Source organism: Ammospiza caudacuta, chromosome 4 (genome assembly GCF_027887145.1).
Source record: "Ammospiza caudacuta isolate bAmmCau1 chromosome 4, bAmmCau1.pri, whole genome shotgun sequence".
NCBI lineage: Eukaryota > Metazoa > Chordata > Aves > Passeriformes > Passerellidae > Ammospiza > Ammospiza caudacuta.
The window spans coordinates 59,495,872-59,511,705 of record NC_080596.1 but is presented as its reverse complement, the minus strand read 5'-3'; the positions used below and the strand labels follow the sequence as shown (position 1 = coordinate 59,511,705).

Here is a 15,834-nt window from a genome sequence, read left to right as displayed (position 1 = left end):
TATTGGATTTTTCTAATTTAAACAGAAAATTCAATTTATCAAGCAATTTCCACAGTGTATTAATTTCTCATTTACTTAAAAATTAGCATATTATTAAAATCTCTATTCAGATATGATTTGCATGAATAATCACTTCACTGAGCAGTGACCCAAGGTGCTGGTACTGTACACACACAGGAAGTCATTCTTCAGACAGGGTAGAGTGTCAGCAAGGAATCAGGAGGAAGCATTAATTAAGAGGAATAAGCTTGCAGGAACACAGATATAAGTGCAAGTACCAGGGGACAGGGAATCTAAAAATGCCTCAGTGCAAGGATCATCTGTGTGGAGCAGTTTGCAAAGCCATTACCTCTAACTTGCTCAAAATGGAAGAATAAAGGATGAAATGATGGAAAAGGCTCTTCTTGGACTCCACTCACACAAACTGATGCACATTTGAACTTTCATTCTGCCACTGATTCAGATAGACATGTGAGTAGTTGTATTTCACATTCTGCATACCAAAGTAAGTGTTTAATAATAAAGCAAACTGAAGACCCATGTAGAAAGTTAATGAGTAGGAACTACAGTCAGTCACTTAAGCTAGGCTATAATTTAAATCTCTAAAATGATACTTTGCCAATAAACTATTTCTTTCAAGGTTTGCTTAGCATAGACTGAAGAAGAACTTCAAATAAATTCTCAGAGAAAAGACAACTACCAGAGAGAGCAATTTTTAAACTTTTGGGTTTGCCTTCTGCCATAAGCAGCCACAGGCTGTGATCTTCTCTACTGATCAGTGAAGAGCAAAAAACCAGAATCTTTAACTCTGCCCTGCATGTTGTTTAACTTGGAAAGAATCTGGGAAGGCTTACTTTGAACTTGAGTGTAAACCACAAAAACTTCCTTGTGTCTTCTGGTTGCTGACAGGGCAGGCTGTACTTTTAACCCTGTGTGTGTAGAGCCAACTGACCAGGGCTCAGACCACGCTCCATTTTCAAGGAAAAGTAAAATATTGCTTATATCTCCTACTTAATCAGCTTTTATCTTATCTATGAGGATGGAAAATTTTATAGTAAGTTACAGCAAGAGCTGTCTAAGTTCAGGACTGAAGAACAAACAGATGCCAGTGGTTGAATGAGGGAGCTGTCCAAGCCTACTCACAAAACAGGGCCCTTTATTATCTCTGCCCATCGTGCATTAAATTAAAAGAAGTTTTCTGAAGTTTGATGACTAATTATTTTCAAGTGTTCAAAGCCAAAAAAAGGAGGCTGTGCTCCTGCACTACAAAGGCAAGATAATTCCCACTATGTTTTAAGCAAACATTTTTTCAGCAGGGCTCAGCACATTCACTCCACCACCTCAAGAACTACTACACCAAGCATAGGTGCTTGGAATATCACACCTATCACTTGCAGTGGCATGAATTGTGAAGCTTTCTTGAAGTGAGGTTGTCACAGAATTTATTTTGAGGTCAAAAATCCTTAAAAGAGCACAACCAAATAATCTGCCTTCATAATAAATAACAGCTCATCCCATTACACTTCATGGGAGCTAGACTGCAGAACACTGATGGAAGAACAGGAACTTAGTAATCATATGTGTCACTGGAAAAAATTATGAACCCTGTCATTCTCAGGAAGAATATGATGCAAACTCAGTGAAATCAAAAGGAAGATTTTGCTTGTTTTAATTTCCCTAGGGTAGTAATGTATCTGTCTACTGGAAGTGTACGGAAATCTCTTTTATGACATATGAGGAGTGCTGGTTTTAAAAAGAATACTTCTAGTATAGTAAAGCAGTGTATTATTTTTGGATCTTATTTTTTTTTTTTTTAAATAAGCAAGATTTCACTTTCTTAAAACTGAAGTGGCAACATTAAGGCTGGTCTGGATACAAACCAACTATTGCTACAATCCCACTCTTTCCACACTAACCACTTTGAAGAGGAAAAAAAGAGCACATCCACATCATCAAAAGGCTCCTTAAGATAAGGAAAAAACCACATTCTGAAACTCAGAATTTAGAGACCTTGAAGAGGATGAAGCGAATATTTTGATTTATTTTGGACAGAGACATTAACTCTGTGTAAACCCGTGAATAATCTATTGAACCTTGGCAGGGCCCAGGATTACCTACTTAGGAAAATTATAAAAATGTTCACCTGCCTACCTGCCTCACAGGAACACTGTGAGGCACTGTAAGGTACTGCCTGCAAAATATTTAACTCCTTGATAAAAAAGTGCCTCAGAACTGCAAAATATTATAATTTTGATCACATTACTAATAATTATTTGGGCACAAGGAGCTACCACTTAACAACTCCTTCATCCAAACAGCAGCACTTAATAATTGCTGCTGCTCTGAGAAACTGCAGGTATCACTGAGCAGAATTCCATTTGCACAGGAGTGCTGCCAAGCAGCTGCCAACAGGACTTTGAGGAAAGGCTTTCCATACACTGAAATCATGTGCTGCAGCACACCAAAGAAGTTTCTATTACTCAGTACATCAGGTTGGATAATACCATCCAAAATGAGAGGACAGATACAAAAATAGTTCAATCAGTGCCTCAGAGAATACCAGGGATTGTGCCAGCCCTTCAAGAAATGTGTGGGAGGCTGACTGCTTCTGGTTGTGGAAAGGAGCTTTGCAGGTAGCCTCTAAAACAACAACAAACAGTTTAACCTCATTAGCTCCTTCCTCCAAAATTTTCTCTCAAGGATTATATTTGGATGTCTCAAGCTTGATTCTGTTTCTGTTTATCCCAGTGAAATTCAGCTGACTTTAGGGAGCATCAAGGCCCAAAAAAAGATTTATTAGTTATTATTCCAAAGGCAATTAGTACCTGCTATTCACGTGATGTGCAAGTCTGTCTCCTGCAGAGGGTCATTCCCCTCTCTTTACTGGTTACAACCTCAAGAACAACAGTTTCACTTTATTAAATCAGAGAGTATATGAGAGTCAAGGAACAGGCATTCAAAGTGTTCGCCATTCACGTGGCCTCACAGCTCATATTGTTACTAGAGAAGACAGACTCAGGGGAAGACAAATGTGGTAGGTGAATGCCTTCTCTCTCAGACATTTACCAACTGACTAAAAAAAAAGCCTTTGTCTCAAGGGTTCTTGGCATTCCTCAGCACTGCTTCATTCACAACATGGAGGTTGCTGGAAGTTAAATCCACTGCAAAAAAACTAATGGCAAGGAGAAGAGATTCAGTTCCTGTTTTGTAAGATATAGCACAGACTAATTGAGAGTCAGTGTAGCTGCACTGATGTAACCAGCTGTCATAATTTTTGGCAATGCCAAAAATAATATGAAGAATATCTAAATGTAGGTTGGAAGGTTAGATAACTGATCATCCTATGTTGTATCAAATGTGTAAGCTTATTATACTATTTAGCATCACCAGAAAGGGTAAAGGTATTTTAGAACTAACAGAGTTTTAAATATTTTCCTTCCTCAGTTTCATTATAAAAGCAAATTCCTTCCTTCTAACCCTTTGAAAGACACTGAACACTCATTGAAAAAGCAAAAATAAAACACCCAATACCCACTCAGTTTGTAAAACTTATACAGTACATCAAGGAAGCATTTGCACGAAATTAAGACAAATTTTATCCAAGTGGAAGCCATGCTTGCACAGACATAAAAGTGAAACACAGCTGAATAAATCTACATTATCACAGCACGGTTTTGCATTCCTGGACCTTACCTTTGAAGAAAGGGATGTAATGATGTCTGAATGTAGATGTAAGGCTTGGGTGTTGGGGCAGGGAGATGCAGCTACTGGTACCAAGACTGTGAGTACCAGCTGGGGGCAACAGAGAGTAAGTGAAAATAAACTATTTAGTTCACTTACTGAAAGCCACAAATTACAATGCCATCCTTTTTTTTCAGGAACATTTTCCTCCTGATGCTTAGAAAACACACAGTTTACATTTAAGTCTTCCTCTTTCTCTGGTTATTGCTAAAAACATGCCAGTGGCCACACCATGGGGTCAGCCAAGGGACGGGGGCTTTCTGCAGACAGAAAGGGCATCACCCAAACCACTGTAAGGCATCAGAAAATATTCCAGAAAAGGCATGGCTGCACTCAGGGGAAAACCTGCATATTAAAAAGCTGCAAGAGGGAATGAGAAATGCTCATAATGGGTCTAATGAAATGAAATGGGAAGAGCCTCTCTGTCTCTGCAGAGAACTGTGCCACGAGTGGGTCCAGTTCTCACTGTTGGTGCTGCACACTGCCAGGATTTTGTTCACAATGCACAGGACACTCTAGTGCATGGCTAATTTAAATACTAGAAGAAACATCCTGAAGTTATTTGAGCTCTGAAAGTTACATATGTGATTAAGTACCTTGAAAAATACTCTCAAGTCATCTCTGCTTTGCTGCAATGATGTCCTGATAACAGCGTTTGGAGGATTAGTGGCAATTATTAAAAATGGTGATTATGAAGATTATCTTCTAAATTTTAAAGCATTCAATTTTATTTGGAATTCCTTTTGTCTTTCCTGCTTGCTTTAGCATTGTGCTACTAAGATGAGGTGTGACAGCTACCAGACCTTCAGCAGAGATTAATGTCACTCTAATAGATTTTTTTTTTACTCCATCTCATATCCACTTTGTCAAAGACTTTGTGTAGTAGAAATATTCAAATCCTGTAAAAACTGTTTCTGTTACCTCTAAAATCTTCATTTCCCCTGGAAAGATTAAGAACTTGCATTTTCCAAACTAGTTTAGAATTATAACGTATCCCCAATGAAATTAAAAGACAACAAAAAATAATATAAATGCTCTGTGTTCTTCACCTAAATGATGGAGTAGAGAAAAAATACAATTAATTTTGAGCAATTTCACCAATTATTTCCAAGGATAAAATCCTGTACAGAGCCCAGATATGAATGGGGTTTTGTAAAGCATTCCCATGCAAAGGTCAAAAGGAGATCATCCCTCCTGTCTGTGTGACCAGAGCACCAACACAGCTGCTATTACAGCTCAAAGCTGCAAAAAACACTTTGTAAACTTCTCAACTAAAGCAACTTGGCCTTCAAAATTCAGCCATCAGAATTGGTCATTCCTCCAGCTCTTGCACTGTGCAGAGGGGACATGAACCATGACCCTGTGGTACAAGAATGTAACACAAGGTCGCTCGATCTCCCTCCTGGGTTCTGAGCACTCACTGTTACTGTGCCCAGCTTGGAAGAACTGTGGAATGAGTGTACATCTTCAAGCAGGATGAGATTAAGTCCCTTAAATCCTCCTATCTTGTGTCTACACAGAATCAATTTTTTGTAAATGCCTGGTTTTGTTTTTTTGGATGCACATTCCTGAAGCACCTGTTTCCTTTCTCCCCATGGAACTCGCTTTTCACTGTAAATAAATCCCTGCAAGGAACTGCTATTCCACCTTAAACCCCTGACTGCTGAAATCAATTCTACTTACAACATAATACAAAGTAATGGAAAAATCTAGAGAATAAGTAAGGTTGCTTTTACCTGGTCTGCTGTAATGCTGAGGAGAATGGGAGGTGGGGGTGTACCGACCATAGCCCAGGGAGCCAGCAGAGCTAGGACTTGATGTCCTGTACTGCTTGAAAGATCTGTCATCTTGGTCGCCCTTGGAGGAAGAGAGAAAACACATGTTATTAGGGAGGAGAAGCAACTTTTCAAACAGGCAGAATGTGCCACCTCATGTGTTTCTGTGCTGTGTAGATGGGAGTCAATGCTGTCCTAAGATTCCATGAAATCCTAATGAAATGAGGTGGCTTTCACCACCTCCACCTGCAGAGTGACTGAAAGAGCTCTGCCAAGTACCAGAGAATGGTCAGGTTGCCAGGAAAGTCAGCACAGACATAAATTTAAAATTACAATTTAATTTGAAAAGGGCTGTAAAAGTGTTGTTTCAGGACAGTGTAATTTCCTGAACAAATGAAATTGGGTGGAAGATGAGCTCAGGTCAGCATGACAGCATTATGGTCACTTTTTACCCATATGAATAGACGCATAATGGTTGCAGACAACACAAAAATCAGCATTTGCTGGTTTCACTACATCATGAAACTGATTGTGTATAAATTGCCCAGTGTGCCACACTGTAACATGATCATTAGCCTAAGAAACCCAATATAAACACATCAGCATTAATACTGCACCATTGTGCAGAGCCATTCATGCAATCCAATTCCCACTAAATCCTCAGCTTCAACCAGTCAAAACCATGTACACCCCCTCCAAGCCACTGATTTTTCAACAGTTAGTTAAACTGCAACTGCAACTTGCAAGTAGTCTTCCTAACAGTAAAAGCACTACTGAGTGAAATAGATGGGGAAGTGACTTGTGTAAACTTGCTATAAAAGAAAATTCAAATTTCCCCTTTTTTAAAACACATGAGAATTGGCTTAAGTTCATTGAAACAAATGAATGTAACCTGCAGATGCTCTTTTATGGAAAGTCATACTCAAAAAAATGCTTCCCCTCTCCTGTTCCAGCAGAAAAGAGTGAAGATATCCTACACTGTATCAAGTGTCAGTCTCTTATCATGAATATGGGGATGCCTTTAGGAATCTGTGTGATTCCCACTGGATCATTCATCATTTAAACAAACTATACATCCTATTAGCCATACCATCATCTCCCAAACTCGTATCAGAACAACTTAATTATGTCCATACATTCATCTTTAGATGAATGTAGTAAATTTGGCTTCTCTCCCTTGACTCTACAGAGATGTACAATATTCTCATATCTTCAGGTTTACCCCGCGGACAAGATATGCTCCGTCCCTTCAACGTCACCCCAGAACTACCAGCCACATTTTCAAAAGGGGAAAATCAGCTTAGTATAGTGGCGAGCAGCATTATTGCTTTAACATCCAGTTCAGAAGTAGTTTTACAAAAAGAAAAGAACAACTGATGCCTTCCCAAGTGTGCAGTGTCCTGTAGGAATTCTGCCACCAACTCCTCTCAACATCCAGCTCGATATGTTTCCTTCCCACTGTACCCACATGTTGTGATACCCACTCTAACCTTTGTGGAGAGAATTACAAGCAGTATTGCAATGGCTCTACAAGTCTTGTAATATTTAAATACCATATGAGTGTCAGCTAATGGTCTGTGATGCGTCCAATTGTATGACACAGTGGAACTCTCCTCTAACATAAAATCCCTGCAACAAAAATGGTGACAAGTTTGCAAATGATGATGATGCCCAAGCACCTGATCACAGATACCTTAAAAAGAGACAGCAAGCACAGAGAAGCTGGGTAACATGGGAGTATACACAAATCATGGCAGTCCCAACCTCCACACCAGTATCTCTTCTGGAACTTAATATTGGCAGTTTGGTAACTGAATTTAAAGGATATTGTTATAATCTTACAAAACATCAAGTTTTCACATTGTTTCAGTCCTTACCTTTGTGTACCTTGTGTCTCTGTAAGGAACAGTCAACCTAGTCCATGTCACCAAATATTACATGAAACATGCTTTTATTTTTAAATTATCAAAAAAATTACATCTCTACTGGTTAACTTCTCTGTTAACCAGTTCTTAAAGTCCTTAATTCTCCATGATTATCAAAATTTTGCAGTGCATAAAATTGGGATAATGGAGAAAATAGCCAGACCCATGATATCGAATTGAATTTACTATCTGGGAAAATACATTAAATGCTTTCACTGCTTCCAAAGTGATGTTTCTTGAAACAATAACTAACTTAATTAATGCACATCAAAATACACAGACCTAGAAGTTCAGGTATGTGCAAATGATTTAAAAGTAGGTGCACACAAATAGTATAAGTAATTCAACTATTTGTGGAATAAAAAAATGAGAATAATAAAAGAAGAGAAATCTATGCCGAGCACTAATTTGAATCAGCTCACACTGGCAGCTTTAAATGTGAACATGAATCATATTTCCCAATATAATTTATTCAGTAGAGCTTGAAGAAGTGACCACCATACAACCTTTATTTTGGAAAGCAGAAACATGGATGACAGTGGAGACAGATGCATACAGATGACAATCCAGAAGCAGAGCACATACTGAACACAAGTAACACTCTGAAAATCATAAATTGTAAACCCCATGCACTGTAGAGGCAAGGGGCAAATCCCACATTTCAGACACTGCTGGTTATTAATATGGTTATGCATCACAAAATGGGTCAGAAGAGGAGAACAAAGGCACTGGGGATTACCTCAGTAGGTGTTGGAGAGAGCAACTGAGGTGACTGCAAACAGCAACACACAACAAATTAGTGATACAAATTCATGCATGATGTTACTTGTGAGAAGAATTACTCTTAAAATATCACTACTCATGTATAACATATGATACAGTTAGGAAAAACACCTGTCAATTAAGTTAGGGCATTTTTTTAATTATCTGTTTTGAATTAAGTACATAAGAACTAATATATAAATAACTTCATATTTGTCTTTGAGTGATTTCTCTGCTACAGAATCCTGGGGTATGGTGAGGCCAGTCCTGTGGCACAGAGAAGGGCAATAGAGAACTCCCAGTTAAAATGCCTGAAACTACACACAAACCCTAATTAAATCTGGATTGAAGGACCTCCAAAATCAGGACTAGAACTGACAGTTTTAAGGGAAAGAAAAATACCTGCACTATTTATTTTCAATTAAACATCATGTAATTTGACAATCTGCTGCTCATTTTTTTTTTCCAAATCAAACACTATGTTTGGTTAGGTGAGCAAATAGACTGAAAGTATTGCAGCTGCAGGTAAGAAGCCAAGATGTTGAAATTTGGGAGACAGGATTTTTTTTTTCCCCTGGTAATATCAAGGATAATAAATAGTTGGAGCACCAGGAAATATGTTGGATTGCAAACACAGTCCATGTTTGGTCTGGGCACCTCTGCCAAGCCTGGATGTCACCAGGCACTTGAGGAGGGCCACAGCCATCAGCAGCATGGAAAGGAAGTGATTATGCTTGACAGGTTCAGGGTGAGGCAGCAGCTTTCCATTTTGTGAAATCAGAAACCTGAATACCATTTAAACTCTTTACCAAATACAATTTAATTATTTTTGAATGCTTTACAATGGAGCTATCATAGTTCAGCACTGTGCAGAGAGGGCTTGGAAGAAAGTCTGCAAAATCCAACACAGGAACTGCACTTCACCTGAGAGTGGTACTGAGACCTTAGTGGTACTGATTCAGTGTAAAAGGTGCAAGTGATAGCATGACTAGGGCTTTTATAAACATCATGACCATTAACCATTGCATTTATTTCTGCTCATTTACTGACACCTGGAGAGAACAAAGCAGACTTCCATGCTACACTGTATGTATATTGCTCATATCTAACATATTGTTAAGGTTTAATTTGTAAAAATTTAGCTTAAAGTAGAAAAGCAATCAGAAAGTCAAATGAAATGCAGGTACATTCAGAGAAGAAAAGCTAACTTGCATGACAGGAGTTATATACAAGTATGATTCACAAAGCCCAGACTTAGTATTAGTTATTAGTATGTTAGTATTGTGTCAAATTAGATTTCATTAGCACAAACTGTATCATATTAGCTCTGCATATGAAAAGGCTGAAGTGCATGCATGACATGAGGATGAAGTTAAGTAAGGGACAGTTGAAAGAAATTTGTACACAGGAAAGTGATACCATTGTTTTGTTACCAAAATAACATGGTACACTTTGTTTAAAAACAAAAATCATGAAAGACATTTGGCTTTGCTTCTCATTTTTGCATTATAATTAGCAATGGCTCTTGTTTCCTACCGCATGCAGAACTACTCCCATGGAAAAATATTTTAATTACATGTCATCTTTTTAAGAAAATGATCATAGAAAGCAATGTTTTAATTTTTACAAACTAAAAAATGAAAATAACAGGAATTAACATCTTGGGTTTGGTTGTTATTCTCTTTTTTTTTTTTTGGAAGTCATTGGGAATGAATGGATGACATGACTCAATTAACTACAGCTATAAAAGTTACATTAAAAAAAAAACCCGCTATGCACATGTTAATAGTCTTAAGCAACATGTTCAATGATGTACATAAAACCTGAAACTCAGAGTGAAAAAATACCCATGTTTCAGTACCTCCCCGTAACTATGCCTGTCATCTGAAGAGTAACTGATATATGGAGAATAGGAGATCATATCTGGGCGGTCAATGTTATAGATGGCTTTATTTTTAGGAAGAGCAGCCAAGTCCCTGTAGTCAAGAATTTCATCTCCAAGCTTTGCCTAAGAAAAGGAGGAAAGAAAGCAGTGAGAATAAGGAAGAATATGAGTAGGATGCAATCAGACAAGGAAAGATAAATGTAGGTAGGAAAGTCATAATCATAATAAATCACTTTTTTTTTTGTTTGTGAACATTTAAATCTCTTGTATTTACTACACTCTGCTAAATATTAATGCTGTTTTCTTTTATATACTGTTGCCTTTACCTTGTCACTGGCATTTGGCTAACAGGAGTAGCATGGCATCATTCCAATTCCCTGGTTATAATCCCACTTACTCCTGGATGCACAAACAGATATAGGGGACAGATATTGTAGTCTTTTTTTTAGACAAAACACACTGAATTTTGAAGTGGTTTTGGTGTGCAGAATTACCCTGCTGTAAGCAGTAGTGAATAATCAAGTACGTATTTCCAGAACTTACTCTCCAGATGCTGAAAAGCATTAATCAGCTCTTTGATCTCTCCCATTCAGTTGTGTCCCACAGCTTCACCTCCATTTCTGACTATGTCTGAACAGCCCTTAATTATGGGTCACAAGCCAGCAGATGATGGATTTGCACCATGGGGAGAGATCACAGATGCCACTCAAGTAAAGTTCAAATCCTCTCATGAGGCTCACACAACCAACAGAGGGAAAGGACTCTGCTGGTCCCTGTTCTCCTCCTACTACACATATTCCAGAAGAGTCATTTATTACCAAGCTGCCACATTTGCACAGATTACCCTTAAGATAATTGCACCAAAACTGTCTCCAGCACATACTGTGTTGTAGATATGATGACAAGTTGGCCACACTGAGAGTGGAGAAATGGGCAGCATAATGGTCTCATTCCCACTTCAAGCTTTGCAGAAGGATAAGCTCTTTGATGGCAACAAAATGATGAGTGAATCTTGCTGTGCTCAGAAAATCTCAGTATGATCATCTATAAAACTGTAATAATGTTTTCCACATGCAAAAATACAAAAATATCCAGGATTTATGTGTGCCATAATTCTGTTTTTTCTTAGTATAAGCTAAGAAAAGTTCAATAGATTTTCCAGGGAAGTTTTCTATCAGGTTAATAATCCAGGAAAAATTTAGTCTGACAACTTCCAGATACCTCTTTTTCTAAAAAAATGCATGAATTTGTGCAAAAATAAACTGCATGAAAAGAAGGAAGATTACTCTTAAATAAGAAAGCACAACCAAGGTGCCATCACCATCATATATTTCTATCCTCAAAACTAATGAAAAAATGTGTTTTAACCAAGTACATGATTCTTCAGCCATCTACAGATCTCACTCTCTTTGGAGCTCCTTTACGAAGCTAAAGAGCAATGAAATATCCCCTTAATGAAAGTAAGTCCCTCCCTGCTGAGAAGGCAGCAGAAGCTCTGATGCAGAGACAGGTAATGCAAAGGTAAAGAATCTGTCTGTCCCATCTGTCCCAGAAATACTTTGGGCAGCAATATACCTACAAAGAAGGCCAAAGAGGCTGTGATTTCAGTTAATGTATCCAAGTTTTTGGCCATTATTCTGGTGAATCCAAAGTAGTTCAGAATTGGGAATATTTAAATGTGAATTACAGTAATTTTGGCTCTCTATCTAGATGTAAAACTTCCCATTACATTTCAGATGTCAGAGAAGTAAAACTTAACTTGTTATGCAATTCCTTTCAGTTTAGATATAACAATGTGGGCAAATTTGGATGAAGAAACACCTTAGGGATCCAGTTGCTTTCTAAACACTCAATTCTTCAAACATTGAGTCTACACTGTATTTTTATTTTATTTGTTTCACCGACATTCAGTTATGCGAATGGAGTTCAAATTACAGCCGAGAGGCTCCAAGCCATTTCTTCAGTAATTTGGTATTTAGGGTTCTGGTAAAACCCTAAATATAAGTATAGAGTATCTGTTTCATTTGGAATATGCAATTTTACAAACATATAATTGTGAATATGATCTGTATAAAACCATAGTGTGATTTCTATTCCCTGTATGACAGCACATATAACACAGCTATGTAAACTAATGTAAGCCCTCCAGTTGGATATATTAGGTTGGAGCATCTAATTCTGCCTTAATAAAATAAGGCAAACTATAAAGCAGGGCTTTTATTTTAACCTTATTTAATGGCATAATTTAGAAATCAACAAATTTTTAATTAGGGGCTCCGAGGGGTAGGGCAAATTTCATCCTGGATATAATGAAGTCATCCCTACAGGTCACAAAAAGATGCCCATTACCTTCAAAAGGCACTGGCCTGTGTCCTCTCTCAGTGCAAGAAGACACCAAATTCTGTTATCAGTAGATGAAGAAGAAGTGATATGGTTTTAGTAAACCATCTGTATGAGGCAGATTTACATTTATGTCAAAAAAACCCCTTTTTTCACCTTTCCCTATGTGACCACACCACCATGGCCCAGAGGCACAGCTGCCCTGCCATGGGGTGGTGCCCATGATGATGCTCAGCACTGCTCTGACCACAACATGCTCACAGTTCCTAAGATGGAACTGTTTTCTCTAAACTCTTCTGTCCATGAAATACTCCCCAGAGCTCACCAGCTGGTAAGGTACAATTTTACTACAACTTTAATGACTGGAACTATGCTACTGCTGAAACTGCTGCCCTGTGTGCACCATCCCACCCTGTTCTGCCTTCTACACTAGCATTAGAAGTCATGTAGACAGCTCGGTTGGGCTTTTTTATTTTTCTTTCTTTAATTTTTTTTCCTCTTTGGTTGTCTGGAGGTTTTCCTAAGTTATTGTTTAGCTCAGTCTGGCCTCAAATTTGACTGCATATCTCTGTATACACACTGGTATTAGCAGCAAAGAGGGATGGGAAGGCACAGGCAGAGAGGGACAGGGCCATGTGCAGGTGGGACCTTCCTTTCAGGGGCAGCAAGAATTTAGGTTTGGCAAAAAACTGCCACAAAAGCACACAAGACAGATCTTGAGCATGTCTGTATGTCATAACACTCCTGTAACAGAAAACACATGTAAAAACAGCCAAGGAACCATTGTGATAATATAGAAGTCTCTAACATGTTTTTAATTCTTTTTACTTTCCTGTTTGTGAAAGCCAAAATAGGATTGATTAATCAATCAAAATCAAGTTTTGACAATTAAGCAGTGAGAGATGGGACAGATAGAACAAGAACTAGCACTCTTCTGGGCAATCTTTTTTTGTGACCGACTCATATTGCTAGACAACTTTATTCTTTCCTAGTCCCAGCTGTATATTACAGTAAAAAACATCAGGGTTGTGTACTGATTTAATGATAGCCTTTAAAAACAAACAAACAAACAAACAAAAACAGAAAAGGAGAATGGAGGTTCATCCTTGACTTTTTAAGAGCCAGTGAAGCATGTTTAAAGTTGTAACACAAACATCAATAAAAACAGTGTCATCCTGCAGTTAGATAAATGTCTCTAAAAACATATAAATCTTAGGAGAATTCTCATGCTTAAAAACACAATGAGATGGTGCCTGCCTGAAAAAAAGAGCTCAACTGGCCAAAGAAAATGTTTATATGATAATAGGCTCCCAGCACAATGAACTGTCTTCACAATGACATTTCTTGGCTGGTAATATAGCACTGGTATTCAGCAGCAGTCAGAATCACTGAGAAGCATCTAGAGAAGGGGCACTTGTTCCACTGCAGGTTCCATCTTACTCAGATAAAATGCACATATTGTATTCAAAATAACTTATATTTGAGGAAAAAAGACAAGTTTGTATCCAAAGCACTCTTTTGCTTGTCTCTATGTAGGAGATAAAAGCCCTTTATATTGGTATAATAACCTCTCTGGAAGTCAATTGCATCTCCAGCAAATTTCTCACTATATGGCTCTAACTGATGAGGATGACCTGCACACCTGAAGGATACTTGGCCAAGAGAAAGAAAAGCCCTGGAAATGCTCAAGCCCTGCAAGAGATATCTCTATGGATCATACCACATTTGCATTTTTTTTATCTATTGCGGGTAGCCTTGAGAATTTGGCCATGAACACTACACTACAGAAATTCTGATCTTGTATTGAAAAAAAGAAAAACCCTAAGATTTTATTATACTTGTTATTTTAAATTCTCTCAATGAGCTTTTCAGAGTGTTTCATAAACCATAAACACATCAAAGGTCCTCTGAGTGAGGGACTCGCATTTGGCACAGGCAGAGTCCTGCAATCACACACATGAGAGTTCCCATAAGCAATCAGATACAGGCTCAGGAGCTCAATTTAAAGAAGTTGTGTTCAAATCTAAGCTTGTAATCTACCTGTGGGATGTACTGTTTACTTAAACTTTTCTTTTCAGAAAGAACTGTGGTATTCTGCATGCTTTGGTATAAGCCAGCTCTAGCTGTAGCGTAAGTGCTACAAATACACCACAAAATATAGGAGGAAAAATGCCACAATTCTGTAACACTAAATGCAGTACTCAAATATTTTAAACTTGAGAAAATAATTCCATTTTAGAGGAATCACCAACTGCAGTGGTTTAGAGGCACTAGCTTTCCACATAAAGTGCTACATTGTAGGAGGAAGGATGAGGTTTTCCCATCCCACAGAGAAAATTTCACTGGGAAATACTCACATAGATCACACGGCTTGGGGAGCCTGATGTACTTGAAGCAGGTACAGAAATAATACTCTCAGAGGAAGTCCTAATTTCCTATGGCAAGAGAAATGAAATAGATAGGAAATACAGGAGAGTCAAAGATAATGTAACAGCTATTTAAAAAAAGCATACAAGACATTTAATTTAATTCAACCTCTACCACTCAAAAATGACATATTATAGAGAGCTCAAAATATGGAGTTAAAAAAAAGAACACTTGCAGACAATCAATTTAAAAGTGCACTTTTAAAAGTGCAAGAATTGTTTTACACATGGCTTTCTTATCCCTTCTCCAGAACAAAATGGCCCAGAGCATTTCTGGGGTGGCAGGACAGCCTTTGGGCACTCTGAGAGACAGTTAAAAGACAATAGAGTAGCAACATTTTTACTCCAAATTCATGCCATCAAACCATTCTACAATGTGACTGGACATGTCACACTGCCACGCCATTTACTCACAGTGAAACATGGAAAAGGATCATTTAAGACAGACAGTATAATTAAACATCTCTTCTGCATAATTAAAGCATTTTTCAGTTTTCCAGAACTTGTGTAAATGACTTGAAAGTGTCACTGATACACTAATGTCATGTACAAACCATATTTCTCTTTCATGAGGTCCCTACAGGACACTCAATGCAGAAGAGAAAAATAACTTTAGAAAATTACATTATTCCAATGTTTTGAACCCTGTTAAAGTCAAATAACAGTTCTGGATTCTCAGAGAAAGCTTTAGGGCTTCTTTCTGTGTCCTGAGAGCATGGTCATGGGCATCTGGCCCCAAGGCAGCCAAGCTTGAGCAGAGGGGTTGGACAAAATGACCTCCAGAGGTTCTCTTGGAGCTCTGGGTCTTTCCAAGGACAGACAAGAGGTGAGTCCTTTTTTCCTTGGAAGAGCCCAATCATGGCTTTCCATTGGCACCAATGTCACTGGAGGTCCCAGCATGAGCCTTGCACATTTCCAGTAACCTCTTTGGATTGCCCAAGTGGAAACCAGTAACAGGTGCTGCTCTTCAAGGGTCCTTA

The 15,834-nt window shown here is 38.2% G+C and overlaps 1 protein-coding gene across 8 annotated transcripts in view; it reads right to left on the bottom strand.

Annotated features, from left to right (window-relative positions):
* Positions 1–15,834, bottom strand: part of ABLIM2 (actin binding LIM protein family member 2) — a 130,690-nt gene that overhangs the window by 30,376 nt on the left and 84,480 nt on the right. For 3 of the 8 annotated variants that reach the window (XM_058804211.1, XM_058804210.1, XM_058804217.1), the window contains 5 exons: positions 14,786–14,863; positions 10,065–10,211; positions 8,181–8,213; positions 5,478–5,598; positions 3,694–3,792 (listed from right to left, as the gene is read on the bottom strand). In XM_058804211.1, coding sequence (XP_058660194.1) covers positions 3,694–3,792; positions 5,478–5,598; positions 8,181–8,213; positions 10,065–10,211; positions 14,786–14,863 — 478 coding nt within the window. The remainder of the gene's footprint in view (positions 1–3,693; positions 3,793–5,477; positions 5,599–8,180; positions 8,214–10,064; positions 10,212–14,785; positions 14,864–15,834) is intronic. The other 5 variants (XM_058804213.1, XM_058804215.1, XM_058804214.1 and 2 more) reach the window with 3 other exon arrangements.